The 16,992-nt window shown below is 37.3% G+C and overlaps 1 protein-coding gene across 1 annotated transcript; it reads left to right on the top strand.

Annotated features, from left to right (window-relative positions):
* Positions 1–37: 37 nt before the first annotated feature.
* On the top strand, positions 38–16,628 carry CISD2 (CDGSH iron sulfur domain 2). The gene is made up of 3 exons (XM_044224388.1): positions 38–234; positions 14,055–14,269; positions 15,901–16,628. Exons 1-3 carry the CDS (start codon positions 132–134, stop codon positions 15,988–15,990), a joined length of 408 nt encoding a protein of 135 aa, XP_044080323.1. The 5' UTR covers positions 38–131; the 3' UTR covers positions 15,991–16,628.
* Positions 16,629–16,992: the final 364 nt, after the last annotated feature.

Below are 16,992 nucleotides of genomic sequence, written 5' to 3'. Positions count from 1 at the left end.
CACCGCCCCCTCCTGCCTGCCGCGGGACCCAGGCCGCGGCGGCCGCCGGGCACTTCCGCTCTCCGCGCAGGCGCGACAGCTCGGCCGGAGAACGGCGCGGGCCGGGAGGGGAGTGGACGCTGCTGGCGAGGATGGTGCTGGAGAGCGTGGCCCGCATCGTGAAGGTGCAGCTCCCGGCGTATCTAAAGCGGCTTCCTGTCCCCGAGAGCATTACCGGGTTCGCCCGGCTCACAGGTAATCCCCGCCTTCCTCCAGTCCCCATCCGTGCACTCCCAACGTGGGAGTGGGGGGTGGTCTAAACCTCCCCGGGCCAAGGGGCGGGGCTTTGGCGAGTGGCGCGTTACTCCGTGACCCTGTGCGCAGACGGCGGGGGCGGGCGCCTGCGCAGCCGCCTTGGAGCGCGGATGATTCCACCTCTCGTCCTTGTCCTAGTGCCTTTTCCGAGTCCTTTCGTGATGGGAGACCGGGTTTTTGCAGAGAAAGTGCCGAGTTGGTAGCGAGCCCATATCTTTCATCTCTCTATCTCTCACTGCTGTGTGCCTGTTTGTGTTAGAGTAGGATAAGCCGTCGTTATCTAAGGCGCTGTGCAATCAGACAGTCCCAGCTCTCAGCGGGGTTTTACCCACAGCGTGTGTGTGTGTGTGTGGGGGGGGGAGAAACAGAGCCATACACGCAATATGTGTATGACAGCTTTATTCGGTAACAAAATCCGAGAATAACCTCCATTCCCACAGGGAACACTTGAAGTACCCCGAGGGCTTTCGAGGTCAACTCCATTGCCTTGGGCCTGGATGTAGTTAAGGTAACTTGAATTCAGGAAAGAAAAATTGGCCAAAAGGTGTTCAAAGGCCAGTACGATAGACCAAATGTTAGATAATGAAATTTAATGAATATATATGTAACATCGTGGTTTTAAGATCCGTTCTTTACAAAACAAAACCCCCGCAACTCAGGATTTCACATCTAAAAGACGAAAATTTCCATAATGCAGCCAACACTTGGAAGATTTTGTTGGGTTTGGGGTGTTAACAGTCTAAGAGGGGTATTTGCAAACCAGACTGAGACTGATTGGGATGGTGAGGGGAGAAACAACCATTTTGATTTGGCAAACTTTGAACTCATAGATCCTGAATGGGAATAAAACATGCATTAAGATAATTTTAAGATCAATAGGGCTTCTTAGCCTGGAGCAGTCTGGAGTTCTGTGGTAGCTGACATGAAAGCGTTTGGAAGGCTTATTGGTGGAGGGAGAATAACATATTCTTTGTAGACCAAAAGGCAGAACTAGGACCAAATTAGTGAAAATTATTTGGAGATGGATTTCAGCCCCAATACACAGAAGGCTTCTGTTTGGTTGTTTTTTGTGTTTTTTTTTTTAAGAGAATACTGTCCCTAAAAAAGGATAATATTTTTTAAAAAAAAAAGCCAGAGTCAGATAGTACATTTAGAAGAGGTGGTAAACTAGAGGACATTCTAAATCTAGAGATTCTTTGAATTCTGGCTTGGTAGGAAGCTTGTAATTGAATAGAAAGCATGGTAACTGAATAATTAACATTGAAAGAAGCATCAAACCTCAGAATCAGGGTAAAAGTAACATAAAATGAAAAAATGTTTCAAGTATTTATAAGCATCAAAATCTTTTGATCCTGTAATTCTGATAGATTTTATATAAAATTTTGACTTTTTTCCCTTTATTATTGCTTTTACTTTAGTACTTTACATATTTTAATATATTTCTCTTTTTCTAACAACTCTATAATCCTGTATTAGACTAACGTCATGGTAGCCCTAACCATTCCCCTGCAGTTGGAAATTTGGAATGTTTGTGCATATATATCTTTTATTCATAATGTTCTGGTAAGTAGCCCTATACCAGTTGTTAAGGGTTTTTTTCCTCCTCTGAATTATACCCTTGAATGTATTCACAAAAATGGTAATACCAGGTCAGAAGAATATAATTGTTTTGTGACATTATTTCCCAGTTGCCAACTTATATTAATAATTTGCCCAAATTAAATGCCAAGTTTTTTGTTTGTTTGTTTTTTATTTCATTTTATTTTATTTTTTATTTTTTTTAAAGATTTTATTTATTTATTTGACAGAGAGAAATCACAAGTAGACAGAGAGGCAGGCAGAGAGAGAGAGGGAAGCAGGCTCCCTGCTGAGCAGAGAGCCCGATGCGGGACTCGATCCCAGGACCCTGAGATCATGACCTGAGCCGAAGGCAGCGGCTTAACCCACTGAGCCACCCAGGCGCCCCGTTTTTTTTTTTTGTTGTTGTTGTTTTTTAAGATTTTATTTATTTATTTGACAGACAGAGATCACAAGTAGGCAGAGAGGCAGGCGGAGAGAGAGGAGGAAGCAGACTCCCTGCCGAGCAGAGAACCCGATTCGATTCGGGGCTCAATCCCAGGACCCTGGGATCATGACCTGAGCCAAAGGCAGAGGTTTTAACCCACTGAGCCACCCAGGCGCCCCAATTGCCAAGTTTTTAACAGGAAAGAAAGAAGTCCCCTTACTCCCACCCCAGTCCAGTATAAACTGAATTATGTGTGCTGATTCCAGTGGTGGCTGGTTTGACATTAGTTTCAATTTTCTGTAAATGCAGTGTAGTTGTAACAGTACAAAGTATGTAATTTGAATGAACGGTTAGATTTTAGAAGCGGTTTATTTCCCCCCTTCAAAATCTCCACTGTCAACAAATATTTAATTCCTATTAAAAGCATTAATGAAACTTAGCCTAAAGTTTTTCTCCCTTAAATCTATAATATATAGTAACTTCCTCTTCAAAGCTGTTGAATATTTAAAGTGGGAACTGATTCTCAGGAAGAGTGACAACATTGATAAATATCTTAAAAACATGTATTTAAGTTCCATTATAATGTGTCTATTTTAGTTCTTATTGTATTGCTTGTTAGGAAACATGTTTGTAATAAAACATGCTTTATGAAAAAATGAGGTAGTCTATTTCATACTAGACAACAAGGTAACAGTTGCAGAATTTGTTTTGGAGCACTATAGAAGAAAATTCCCACGGATCAATTTCTACTCTGAGTCTTCCCTTCAAAGTAGATTGTAATAGCTAATTACATTTATCTGTCTTGATTGAGCTACTTTCAGAATCCATACTTGGACTTTTATTGAAATAACCTGGAGGATCACTTTTCAACAAATGTTTAAAATGTCTAAGACACCAAAAGTGTTTTCATTTTCTATCTGAAAATTAGAAGGAAGTAATGGCTTACATTCTTATTGCTTTTTTTTTTCCTTCCCTATTTACATCTAGTGGTTTTTTTAAAAGCACTTGGCTCTCTCATGATGACTCTGCATTCTTAGTAAACACTTGGAGATCCTTAATCACCATACAATATTTACAGACCGGCCTTATCTATTAGAAACAACTTACCTATTTTTGTTTAGGTCATATGTTTAACAGTGAGTCTTTTAAGATAAATTTGTATGATTTTGCCCTTTGGAAGTGTATTCTGTTCTAATACTCTGACCTTAAAAAAGCTTTCCCTGTTGTATAAACTTTTAAAATAGAAAAACAACAAAATCTTCCTATGCAGAAGTCAGAAGAAGTTTACTTCTAGATTTAAAAGCTTGCTGTGTAACTGAATGTAGTAGCTCTTCCCTCCTTGACCCTGTTTGCTTCTTTGAAACATAACAGTTTTGCTCCTAAAGATAATGCAGTGAGTCCCAAGATAATCAGTATATTTTCTGGAGTAACACAAGCATGTCAGAGCTGACAGCTTTAAAGGCATTAGCTCTGTTTACCTAGAAAGGGCCAATTTTGAATGAAGAATTTAGAAGTGGAAAAGGGTTGAAAACTTATATGGGTAAGAAAACTTCTACAGGCGTGTTTATGGCAACCTTATTTATAATAGCCCCAAACTGGAAGCACCCAAAATATCTACCAACAGGAGAGTGGATAAACAAAGTGTAGTATACTACACTACAGAGTGGAATATTGGTTAGCTGGAAAAGGGAGTGAATTACTGATCCACTGGATGAATCTCAAAAAAACTTAATGTTGAGTGAAAAATCTTTATAGACATCAGTGGTGGGAGGATAGACTGGAAAGGGACAAAAGAATACTTTCTTGGGTGGTAGAGTATTTTGCATGTTTTTATGTTTTCAGTGGAGGCTGCTGCGGTATATTTAATTGTACTGCTCAGAGCTAGACACCTAAGATCTGTTTATTGTATGTAAAATTTGTCACAATATTTTTTAAAGAAATAGAATGAAAAGTGATTTTTCTCAATAGGGATATATAAGAAATTATTAAGTTCAAACTAGAAAGTTGCATTTATTACTATGTAAATACTAGAGATTATTTCTATAAGATCAAAGAATTTTATCTTAAAAAACTGTTTTTGAGAATTTGGGAAAAGAGTTTCATAGTTCCTAGAAGTTTTAAGTTTTTTCCCTCTTCCTAGTGAGACCAGCTGTATTTAAGTCAGTGTAATTAAAGAATTGAAGATTATACTAGCCTTTGTGGAGAACAGTTTCAGTCTCATTAACACATTTTGTGCCATCTAACTACTTTGCGGTATAAGATTTTTCAAGTCATCAGGTGTTTATTGAGTACTTGGTCCAGGAAATGTTCTAGACACTAAAACACTGTTCATAAGAATGAATGGAAAAAGGGTTTTTTTTTTTTTTTAAAGATTTTATTTATTTGACAGGCAGAGATCACAAGTAGGCAGAGTCAGGCAGAGGGAGAGGAGGAAGCAGGCTCCCCGCCGAGCAGAGAGCCCAATGCGGGGCTTGATCCCAGGACCCTGAGATCATGACCTGAGCCGAAGGCAGAGGCTTTAACCCACTGAGCCACCCAGGCGCCCCGGATAAAGGGTTTTTATTTTTTTTTAAATATTTATTTATTTATTTATTTTAAAGATTTTATGTATTTATTTGACAGAGAGAAATCACAAGTAGATGGAGAGGCAGGCAGAGAGAGAGAGGGAAACAGGCTCCCCGCCGAGCAGAGAGCCCAATGCGGGGCTTGATCCTAGGACCCTGAGATCATGACCTGAGCTGAAGGCAGCGGCTTAACCCACTCAGCCACCCAGGTGCCCCTAAAGGGTTTTTAAATTGATCATTAATTTCATTTCACTGGCCTTTGGTCCTGAACAGTTTGTATTAGATTTTAAGTGGCAATAGTAAAACCATCCCTTGAAAATATTTTACTTTCCTCTTTTTACAATTCAGAAATAGAAATATTTCTATGTTATCTAATAAGAAAGCATGTTATTAAACTATCAGCAACCATGTTCCCAACATTATTTTAATAGTATCATACACCATCTTTTGAGATGGCTAAAGTCTTTCCTAGATTCTTAGAATATAATTCCTCATAGAGATCCATGTGTGTCTATGTGTGCTTCTACAAATGTTTTTATCATTGTATTTGTTTATATATCTTGGTCCAGAATAGGATGTGATAGGTAGCCTATCTTTATAAAAGTTTGAATCTGCCCTGTCCTAATCTGAATTCTGTTTCTCTGAGGAGATACTATCTTTGAACAGTATCTAAACTTCCAAAAAATTATGTGACAATTGCTTGCTATGCAGGTTGCTTTGAAATGTTCTTTTGGTGTAGATTTTGTTACTCTGATGGTGTGAGTTGTTTCAGTGTACCTTCTGAGGCTGTTGCTTATCTTAATAGTGGGAAGTAGAATATTACAAAACACACTTAGAACTGTGTTTTTTTTTTTTTAAAGATTTTTTTAAAATTATTATTTATTTATTTGTCAGAGAGAGAGAGGGAGAGCGAGCGAGCACAGGCAGACAGAGAGGCAGGCAGAGGCAGAGGGAGAAGCAGGCTCCCTGCGGAGCAAGGAGCCGGATGTGGGACTCAATCCCAGGACACCGGGATCATGACCTGAGCCGAAGGCAGTTGCTCAACCAACTGAGCCACCCAGGCGTCCCAACTGTGTTTGGTATTTTAGAATTAGTGTGGTTTGTTTGTTTGTTTGTTTGTTTTAACTTAGAAACAGGTATTTTAAAAAAATTGGAAACAGGAAAACTTCACTGGAGAGGAGGAAGATCTTTCTGAAGTGAAAAATTTGAAAAAAAGGAAAAATTTTGAGGAAGTTTAAGCCTTTTATGTTCAAATGAGTAAGCAGAATGTTGCCTAACTGGGTCCCTTTTTAGTGGATTGAATGTTGAGGTCACACTAAGGTCCATGTACTTGACTTAATTATAGCCTAAAATACCTACACCCCACACTCTCCCACCCTTGATCTCTCACATTGTTATCTTCTACTCCTGGCTTGTCTACTTCATAATTTTTCATAGACGTACCTCCTTGCCCTAAATGAAACAGAGTTCTCCCTGAGGAAGTCACTTCCCCTGCCTGTAGCTCTCTCAGTGGTATCTTTTCTTTCTCTATCTTTCCTTGTCTTCTCTGGGATGAGGGGGCAGAGAAAGTTGGCATCTTTTAGGCTCTGCAGAGCAGCTTCCACACTGGACTCCTTCAGTGTTTCAAAGAAAACTGTGATTTGTGCCATCCTTCAGTATCCCTAATTTTTTGCTGCTAACTATTGACCTTTTAGTCTCTCTCTAATATTCTTTATTTTATTTTATTTTATTTATTTGACAGAGAAAGAGAGATCACAAGTAGGCAGAGAGGCAGGCAGAGAGAGAGGGGGAAGCTGGGCCCTGCTGAGCAGAGAGCCCGATGTGGGGCTCGATCCCAGGACCCTGAGATCATGACCTGAGCTGGAGGCAGAGGCTTAACCCACTGAGCCACCCAGGCGCCCCTCTCTTTTATATTCTTTAAAGATGTCAACACCTCATATTTTCCCCTTTCTTCTACAACACTACACTGGTCTTATTCTGATTAAAATTGCTCTTCTTATGTTCTGTTTTGTTTTGTTTTTGAATTATTTATTTATTTGACAGAGAGAGATCACAAGCAGGCAGAGAGGCAGGCAGAGAGAGAGAGAGGAGGAAGCAGGCTCCCCGCTGAGCAGAGAGCCCAGTGCAGGACTCGATCCCAGGACCCTGAGATCATGACCCGAGCCGAAGGCAGTGGCTTAACCCACTGAGCCACCCAGACGCCCCTTGTTTTGTTTTTAAATTAGAGACCAGTATCTCCATCCATTCCGATAATGAAACCAGAAATCTGGGAATCAGAAAAAGCCTCACTTCCTCCATATTTGATCACTCACCCAATCCTATCGATTTTATTGAGTTAGTGGTTCTTATGCTTCAAGGCAAGTGAAGATTGATCACAGACCTACTCGGTGTTCCCAATGAAAGCATGAAACTATTCTCAAAAAATGCATGCACACATACACTGTTAAGGCAGTTTCAGGGGATCCATTTGCCCTTTTTACTTTAATGGCCACTGCCTCAGTTTAAGTTTGCATGATTTTTTTCGGAATTATTTCTGTGGATTTCTAACAGATTGTCTTGCATTTTGTCCTCCCATTACCAGCCCTGTCTGCTCTTACCTGTTTCTCCACCAGTCCATCTTCCATCTGATACCATAATTCCATCTGATTTCATAGAAAATAGCTTTCTGTTTATGTTAGTATTTAGATATATCAATGGTTCCCTTTTATGTACAGAGTAGATTATTACCTACCTGTTGATTTTTTTTTTTTTAAGATTTTATTTCTTCATTTGACACAGAATGAAAGAGTATGAGCAGGGGGAGCTGCAGGCAGAGCTGCAAGCGTGCCCCAAGGAGCAGGGAACCTGACATGAGGCTCCATCCCAGAACCTGGGGTCATAACCTGAGTGGAAGGCAGACGCTTAACCGACTGAGTCACCTAGGTGCCCCTCCTGTTGATTTTTATCATTTGGCACCTGGTCACCTGTATAGTCCTTCCCTGTTTCATGATATTCCAGCAGTATTGTTACTTTTCATGCATCTTGGTATCTCTGCCTTTGCCTATGCTGTTTCTTCTGTATGAAATACAGCCCCTCCTCCCATAAGCCTGTGGACTCCTATACTCTTACTCATCTTTCAGAAACCTAGTTAGGTGCCATATCCTCTGTCAAGTCTGCTCATCCCTGCAGAGTTAATCATGTCGTCTTCTGTATTGCTTATTTACAACTATACATACTATACGGTAGTGTAATCCTTTTTTATAGATCTGTATTCCATTCTAGATGAAAAGTTTCTTTGGGTTAGGGATTGTGTCTTATAATTTTTGTATCTTCACCTGTCATATCACCTAATCTGTTTGTGAGGTCTTATACTTCTTGAGGGCGCTTCAGATTTTTTCTTAAATGTCTTAAACAGAATTTTTATCTGTTAACTTACACTATTATTCATAAGCCTTGAACAAAGGCAAACAAGTGCATACTAATGGGAGTTACCTTAAATACCAGCTTAATGGAGTACAGACTCAATTCAGTTAAAATTAATTGAAGTCTTGGTTTACCTAAGTCTGTTAGAGGATAGTGAGTGGGTGAGGAGACCGGTATTTTAGTTTCAGGGTGGAATGCATTAGTAGCTTCCTTTTGCATAGTGCTCACAAGTTTCTAGAGTGGTTTCCAACTTCATTCATTCATTCCTCCCAACAGTTCTATGAAGTTGGAAGTTTCTTTACATGTACTCTTTGTTGTGCCTTGAAAGTTCTTTACTCAAGTCTTTGAGCTCCCTGCTTTTCCTTTGGTCTTGGCTTAAAGATCTTTTTTCCTTCCTGTGTCCCTTACCTAAAGTTGCAGTCAGCCTACTGCTTTGCCCCTAGGATCGTCTCTTGCTTATATCATCCTGTTTGTTTCCTTCATAGCTCTTACTATAGTCTAAAATTATCTTGCTTATTTATTTGTTTACCTGTTTGTGGTTATCTCCTCATCTAAAATGTATACTGTATGAGTATACAGGGACCTTGTACATCTGCCTGAATCTCCAGCACCTAATGTAATATTTGGGATGTGGTGGGTACTTGTATTGTTGAACAAATGAATGAATTATGTAGTTCTGTTTTATAGACCAAAGAAACCTAATTCCGAGTATATCAAAATCTGGATTTATTCCACAAATATACTGTGAATTCATTATGTATTGAAATCCTACTTTTGTGCCAGGCAGTGTACTGAGCACTGGGTACATAGAAACAGATAAGAAAGCTGTTACACTTGCATTAGCACATTGTCTCCACATCGTGGGTACTTACTGTGTAGTCAAAAACTAAATTGAGATTTCTTAATTCATTAAAATATATTAAGTACTAAAATTGGCAAGGGAACTCAGAGGGGATTGATTGTACAAGAGCAAACTTTTTTTTTTTTTAAAGATTTTATTTATTTATTTGACAGACAGAGACCACAAGTAGGCAGAAGCAGGCAGAGAGAGAGGAGGAAGCAGGCTCCCCACTGAGCAGAGAGCCCGACTCAATCCCAGGACCCTGGGATCATGACCTGAGCTGAAGGCAGAGGCTTTAACTCACTGAGCCACCCAGGTGCCCCCAAGAGCAAACTTTTTAGAGTGAGGGAAATACCCCGTATTTTGCTTCAGGTGGTGTTTATAGGTGTAGGTAGGTGTGAAGACTCATCCAATATAACACTTAACTCAAAGCTCAACAGTCTATACTATAAATTATGACTCAATATAAAATAAAATAAATTGAAGCAAGCATTATTTAGGCACGGAGGATATAGTGGTGATCTAGACAAATAAGGTGTCTGCTTTTGTAGATCTTACATCCTGACTGGGGAACATGATAGATGGATGTAGCTGTTAAAATTCATGTTTCCAAATGATGCTAAGAAATTGGGAAATGTTCCTGATATAAAGTGAAAAATGTAAGATATGGACTGTATATACAACATGGTCTCAGTTTTGGTTTTTACGTATTAAAAACACATATTTACAGAGCAAAAAAAAAAAAAGTAAAATGTTTTCAACTCTTGACTGATAGTATTATAAGTTATTTTTATACTTTCCTAAATTTTGTAAATAAGTGCTGTTTTTGATAATCCTAAACAATAAAAATAAAGAATACACTGTACAAAATATACATTATACCTGACAGTTAGGAGGTAATAGTTTTCCCCTCAAAGTATCTAAAATTTCTGTAATAGCTCAACATGTATCAAGTAGGTTCATTGGAAATAGCTGTTTTAAAATTTTTTAAAATTTGTTTGATTTTTCTGTATTTCATATTTGTTTGCTAAAAATCAACCTTAATAGATACATTTAAAGTTATTAAGCTTCAAAGTCTTTATTATTTTTCTTTATAAACCTTTTCTTTAATTAAATTGAAGATTATCACCCTCAGAAAGTAGATTGTACTCAGGCTCTTGTTTGAATTACTTTGTTGTGTCTACGGCCATACCACCCTGAACGCGCCCGATCTCGTCTGAATTACTTTGTTGTAGGAGGTAATAGTACTTTTTATTCCCATACTATCACAGAGTAATGCTTTACTGAGGAATTAAGTACATCAAAGGAACATTTTCTGAAGTAGATTTTAAAAAGTATTAACACCATTTTTTTCCCTGAGATTTGTGGGCTAGGACAGGAAATGCCAAACTTAAGAATCTAGGTTAAGGTTTTCATCTTTAAATTTCTATTTACTTTTTGAGTTTGAGTCATTTAACCTCATGACTTTATAATTTTGTAATATACAGAATAATACTTAAAAGTTACTCTACATTTAGTAAACATTTACTGGATACCTACTACTTTAAAATATTTTACTGAGTATTGGGTCAATAGATATTCATTGCCGGATCTACAAGATAAGTGCAAATAAATAATTAAGTACTGTGTGGTGAGTGAGAAAGGGACTGACATTTATGCTCTGCATTCATTCATTAAGTCATTCATAAAACACCTATGAGGTATCTACTTTGTGTCAGGGAGAGTGGTAGGGACAAATGAGTCAGTTTTATAAGCAGATGACAATGGTGTGATAAAAGAAACAAGAAAAGGGCTTGGAAGTACAAGAAGAAGTGATAGATTTTGCTTTGTGAAATCAAGGAAGACTTCTGAAGAAGGCAATATATGACATTAATCTTAAAGGATCTACACAAATCAGTCCAGTAAACTAGAGGCAGAAAGAAGGAATTCCTTATGCAAAGAACACAGGAAGGCAGCTACTAGGTAGTAGCTTTGGGTGCTTTCAGGTAGGTAAGAGATGGGTGCCGAAGCTGTCAAAGCAGCCTTGCCATGCTATAGAGATGTTACTTTATTGAAACAATGGTCTGTAGCAGTGCCATCCAAAAAACATGATGGAAGTGTTCTTTGGCTGTCAGAGTAGCCACAAGTACCATGTCATTCTTGAGCTGGTGATATGTAACTAGTTTGTCTTAGAAACTGAATTTTAAATTTTACTTAATTTTAATTTATTTAAAGTTTATAGCTTTATGTGTGTTTTAATCATGTTCTTAAATTTTCTATATTTTATGATGCTTTGACATCATGAGGGCCAAGAAGAACCTGCACCTTCCCAGCTAATTCTTAGAGATAGTAAACAACCTGCCCTATGAACACACTTTTCATATGCAAACCAACCACCTCCTTTAAATCGCTCTCACATAGCACACCAGTATTTCTCCTGCCCTAATCACCCAGGGCTAGGTACTAGACAACTAGGGACTATCCCTATAGCCCAGAGCCCATGGAAATTATTCCTTCACCTTTTCCATGGAAAACACAAGATTTGTGTGGGTGTTTTCCTTTTGCCTGCCTCCTGACCAAACCTGGTACTTCCCTGTGTGGCTCTGTGTGACATGGTGTAGCTGCTTTTGGGAATACAAGCAGTAAACTTTTCTTTCAAGGCAGTTGTCTCCTTGTCTGTCATCTTACCATACCTGGTTAAAATAAAATCACAGGTACAAATCAAAGCAGTGTGGCTTGTGGCTACTATATTCGACAACGACTGATCTATAGATAGACCCCTTCTCCCCAAGAAACATTTCATTTCCAGAACTTCATTCAGAGAATCTATATGGAGCGTCTCCACTTTGTTTATGAGAATAGAATGGTGAACATGATAGGTAAGGTCCTTCTCCTTACAGAGCTTCATTCTGGCGACTAAAAGATTATATCCCCAAAGATTTCAACTATATACTGTTATTAAGTTGAGTTGGCAATATTTTTTCAAAGGAGTGGCTACCAATTTCCATAACCTACTAATAAAAATTATTTATTATATATATTCTCTGCTAGGCACTGTTACAGTTTCTGTTCATATAGTATATAGATAGGTGTTTCATTTAGAACCCGTAACAAACTTTGGCATGGTGGTGTATCAAAAATAGTTTCATTTTGGAAGACTTCATACTAAGCCAGTTTTTTCCTTTAATACTTGAATAGTAAGAACAATTATCTCTGGGGTAGTTTTACCAAGAGAAGAACAGATAAAATTTTAAATCTGTTGGATTCGATGAAATCAAAACAGGTTAGGATTTATTGTCCTGCACTAAACCTGCTTATTAAGCTGTAGTTTACCCACATGAATAATGGAAATAATAATGGTACCTACCAAGTATAGCTGTTTAAAACAGCTTAACAGAATTAAAGTAACACAGTTGTACTCTTAGCATAGTGTGTTAACATTCATTAGCATGCCTTGGCAAATGATCTTCAGTTCTTTTTTTTCTTGACTAAGCTATTTCTACATAGTGCTTAGCAAGATGGCAGGTAAGCACTCAGTGGAAGATTGTCAAAGAATAACATTTTAAGAACAGAAATGTTTCTCTTACAGAGGCATGGCACTAGCCAACATTTGATGAACGCATGCTGAAATGTTGAAATCTTGGTTTCCTTATGTGTTTGTCTTCACAGACATAGGGACCATTTTATTTAGTCACTTATATTCCTTAACCCCCTTAAGACAGTACTTTGTACTCCCGAAGGCATTTAATGAACGCTTAGGGAAAAAGATGTATCTAATAATGAGAACATTCAGTGTATGAAAATTTCAATTAGTTCTTTAAAATAGTAGCTTTTTTTTTTTTAAAGATTTTATTTATTTGTCAGAAGAGGGAGAGAGAGTGAGCACAGGCAGACAAAATGGCAGGGAGAAGCAGAGGGTGAAGCAGGCTCCCTGCTGAGCAAGGAGCCCGATGTGGGACTCGATCCCAGGATGCTGGGATCATGACCTGAGCTGAAGGCAGCTGCTTAACCCACTGAGCCACCCAGGCGTCCCTAAAATAGTAGCTTTTAGGGCACCTGGGTGGCTCAGTGGGTTAAGCCACTGCCTTCGGCTCAGGTCATGATCTCAGGGTCCTGGGATCGAGTCCCGCATCGGGCTCTCTGCTTAGCAGGGAGCCTGCTTCCTCCTCTCTCTCTCTGCCTGCCTCTCTGCCTACTTGTGATCTCTGTCAAATAAATAAATAAAATCTTTAAAAAAAAATAAAATAGTAGCTTTTAGAAACATTTTTCTTTTTTTTTTTTTTTTAAAGATTTTTATTTATTTGACAGAGATCACAAGTAGGCAGAGAGGCAGGCAGAGAGAGAGGGGGAAGCAGGCTCCCTGCTGAGCAGAGAGCCCAATGAGGGGCTCCATCCCAGGACCCTGGGATCATGACCTGAGCCGAAGGCAGAGACTTTAACCCACTGAGCCACCCAGGCGCCCCTCTAGAAACATTTCTTAAGGAATCACTATGTCTTACCAAAAATGTAAATTAAAGCACTGAAGACATGTTCTTTCTGAAATCCTAAATCAAGGGTAAAATATTCATTTTTGGGTATTCTGTTACATGACTTTAGACATGGTGGAAATGTTTTCTAAACCTATAAAATATATCACTTTTGTTTGTAATAATCGTGATCATTATTCCTGAAACAAAAACAAAGTAAACACAAATATACTTTGTGTGAGGATAATGAAATAAAATATTTGACGTAAGATAGGATCTATTTCTCCAAGTTTTGTGTTTTAAGTCTTAAGTTAGCCCACAGATAAAAATGAAGTGGTCTCAGGTATAGGTGGCTTGATTGTGTTTATTTATACATTGTGTTATAGATAAGTTAGTTTTGAGATTAACATGAGAAGTAAAGAATAGGGAAAGAGTAAGCTCAAGGACAACACGTGCTGTTTGAGCTCTGAGAGGGCCGCACGCTTAAATCTGTACGTGTTCAGTTGCAGAATGGCTTCGGTTACTGCCTTTCCTCGGTGTACTTGCACTACTTGGCTACCTTGCAATTCGTCCATTCCTCCCGAAGAAAAAACAACAGAAGGATAGCTTGATTAATCTTAAAATACAAAAGGAAAATCCCAAAGTGGTGAATGAAATAAACATTGAAGATCTGTGTCTCACCAAAGCAGCTTACTGTAGGTGTTGGCGTTCTAAGACGGTAAGATGTGTGCTCAAACGTACTCTAACACCGCACAGTTCAAGTTGTTCTGCTTGTTAAATCATCACTTTTGAGGTTCTGGGAGATGAACGATTTTTCCACAGGGTTCTGAAATTCTGTATTCCTAAGTTAAAGTTTGCATTTTATGATGGATACGTATCTATTTTAGAAAAGTTACAGCAGCAAGGAAGGATAGAAATCTGATGCTTTAGAGCTCATGTCTGCCACTGATAGTGTGACTCTGGTTGGGCAGGTTACTTAATCCTAAATCTCTGATGTTCAGGGTTGGGGTTTTTTTTCCCCAATAATAGGTCAACATCATAGATATTTTTTAGGATTTGGTGAGATGCTGTATGTACAGTACCTTATATATAGATGAGCTAATAAATGGCATCTATAATTATGGATGACTTTTAATGTTGAAATAATAAAGAATATGGAGTGATGAGTATTTCAAGTGGCTGGTGATATGTGTTTTCTTCTAGTACTATGATCATAGGTTATTTGAAGTTTTAAGTACGGGAGTGTTCATCACAACATTTTTTTGTGATAGCAAAGTTCTGGAAATAATCTAGATATGTATCTGAAAATGGGAATGATTAAAGTATAGCATAATACAAATCAAGGGATGTTAGGAAGCTGTTACAAATCATGTTTTTAAAGACTATTTTAATGACACGAGAACATGATATAATTAATAAATGCACAGTACATTCAGTGTGATCCCTATTTTGTTTTTTAAAAAAGGAATACAGTAAATGCAGAGGAAAAATAGATCAAAACCTTGATTATTGTTACTTATGAGTGAATTTTTAAATGTATTTTTTAAGTTTTTTAAAAAATGTTATGTGTGAGTTTTATAATAAGAAAACATGAAGTAATGTTTTTTGAATTTAAATTGCAATTGACCCTTGAACAGCATGGAGGTTGGGGAAGCCACCCCCTGCACAGTCAAATCTGGGTATAATTTTTGGTTTTCCCAAAACTTAATGGCGTACTGTTGACCAGAAGCCTTACTGATGACACAAAGAGACAATTAACACATACCTTGTATGTGAGATGTATTACTTACTTTATTCTTACCATGAAGTAAGCTAGAGAAAAAAATACGAAATTTTCTCTTCCTATGGTAAAAAATATATATATATAAGAGATTTATTGAAAAAAAAAATCCACAGTTACGTGGACCCACACAGTTCACACCTGTGTTGTTTAAGGGTCAACTGTACATTCTTTTTAAATTTAAATAAACAAAGAGGTAAGCTCTAATTTGGAGTTCCACAGAGAACAAGGGCTTATTTTGGTCCCCCTTTAAACCTGTTTAATTGACTCTTGAACTAATTCAAAGCTCTTTATTGCAAATCTGTATCAAATAATACATTATTTAAAATTGTTAGATTTGCTTTGATATTGGAATGAGTTAGGTTAGATGTAGAATACACATTACTCAGGAAAGCTGATGATCTTTTTCAAAGTTACGTAATTTCTTTATAAGAACATTTCATAAATATTCCTACTTATTAAATCATTTTAAAAATAACACTTGTAATACATTTATATGTTAATAAAAAATTAAAAATTATAATAAAAAAATAAATAAAATAACACTTGTAACTCTTTTTCCTTTCTAGTTTCCTGCCTGTGATGGTTCACATAATAAACATAATGAATTGACAGGAGATAATGTGGGTCCACTAATACTGAAGAAGAAAGAAGTATAATAGTAATGAATTAGGATTGAATTCGGTTGTGTGCTGTAAAATCTTATAACAATATTTTTTCATTCTTTGTGTATAGAGGGTCTTTCAAATGATGGTCTTAATGATTGCTACTGGTTGAGTAATTATTTCTGCCAATTTATTTTCTTGCTACACTACTGTTCATATTTGATATTTTGTATATTCAGTCATTTATATAGAGGTTAAATTGTACACCCCTTTCATTCTTAATGTATCTTCCTGAATAAAACCAACAGTCGTGGTTTTAACTAACTGAGAAAAATATGTTTTTGGTAGTGAGTCCAAAGCTATTCCTCTGAATTTCAATATTTTCTACAGAATCTACAATTAAAGTTTTTCTCCCTATGTACACTGTTAAATATATTATTTTTCAGTCCCCTTCTGTTTTGATCATTTGAAGTGATTTTTCCTCTTGGCCTTCCATTCTCCGTTCTTTTCAGATCAATAAGAAAAACACTGCTTTCAAGAATTACTTGAGTTTTTAAAAAGATAAATGCTTTGCTTTATAAATACTGTGTCTAATAAGTGTGAATATCCCAATTTCTGAAAAGACATGAACTGGATATAGAAAGTTCCAAAAAGGAACAGTTACATGCATGATAAAAAACTTGTTTACTTTATAAAAGGCTTGTTTGTGTTTGTTTAGGTGTGTGTTTTGTAAAAGTATCTTGAACTGACTCAGTGACAGGGTGGAATGGGGTGGCAAGGATACTTAAACTCCCAAGCTGCTGCAATTTGAAGGTTAATTAGAAATAAACATAAAAAACATCTGAATTCATATTAAAATGATAAATTAGTGTTCAAAATCCTTTACATTTTTCTCTTTATAACAGTGTAAGCCAATAAAGCATAAAATACGAAAAGGTTGCAAAATAAGCTTATTGGAGAATCTTAAAACTTTTGTAATTTTTTAGCCCAAGTCTATTTGGTTTTATTGTATATTATAGTTCTTGCATTAATAGCTATCCTTATGTCATCTATCAA

The sequence above is a fragment of the Neovison vison genome, chromosome 11, assembly GCF_020171115.1.
Source record: "Neovison vison isolate M4711 chromosome 11, ASM_NN_V1, whole genome shotgun sequence".
In the NCBI taxonomy this organism is placed as follows: Eukaryota; Metazoa; Chordata; class Mammalia; order Carnivora; family Mustelidae; genus Neogale; species Neogale vison.
The sequence above is the reverse complement of the archived record's forward strand: the minus strand, read 5'-3'. Positions and strand labels throughout refer to the sequence as shown.

Coding starts and splice junctions, on each gene's coding strand:
- CISD2 (XM_044224388.1), top strand. CDS start 132: ATGGTGCTGGAGAGCGTGGCCCGCATCGTGAAGGTGCAGCTCCCGGCG. Junction 235..14,054: donor CGGGTTCGCCCGGCTCACAG/GTAATCCCCGCC, acceptor GTACGTGTTCAG/TTGCAGAATGGCTTCGGTTA. Junction 14,270..15,900: donor GGTGTTGGCGTTCTAAGACG/GTAAGATGTGTG, acceptor TTTCCTTTCTAG/TTTCCTGCCTGTGATGGTTC.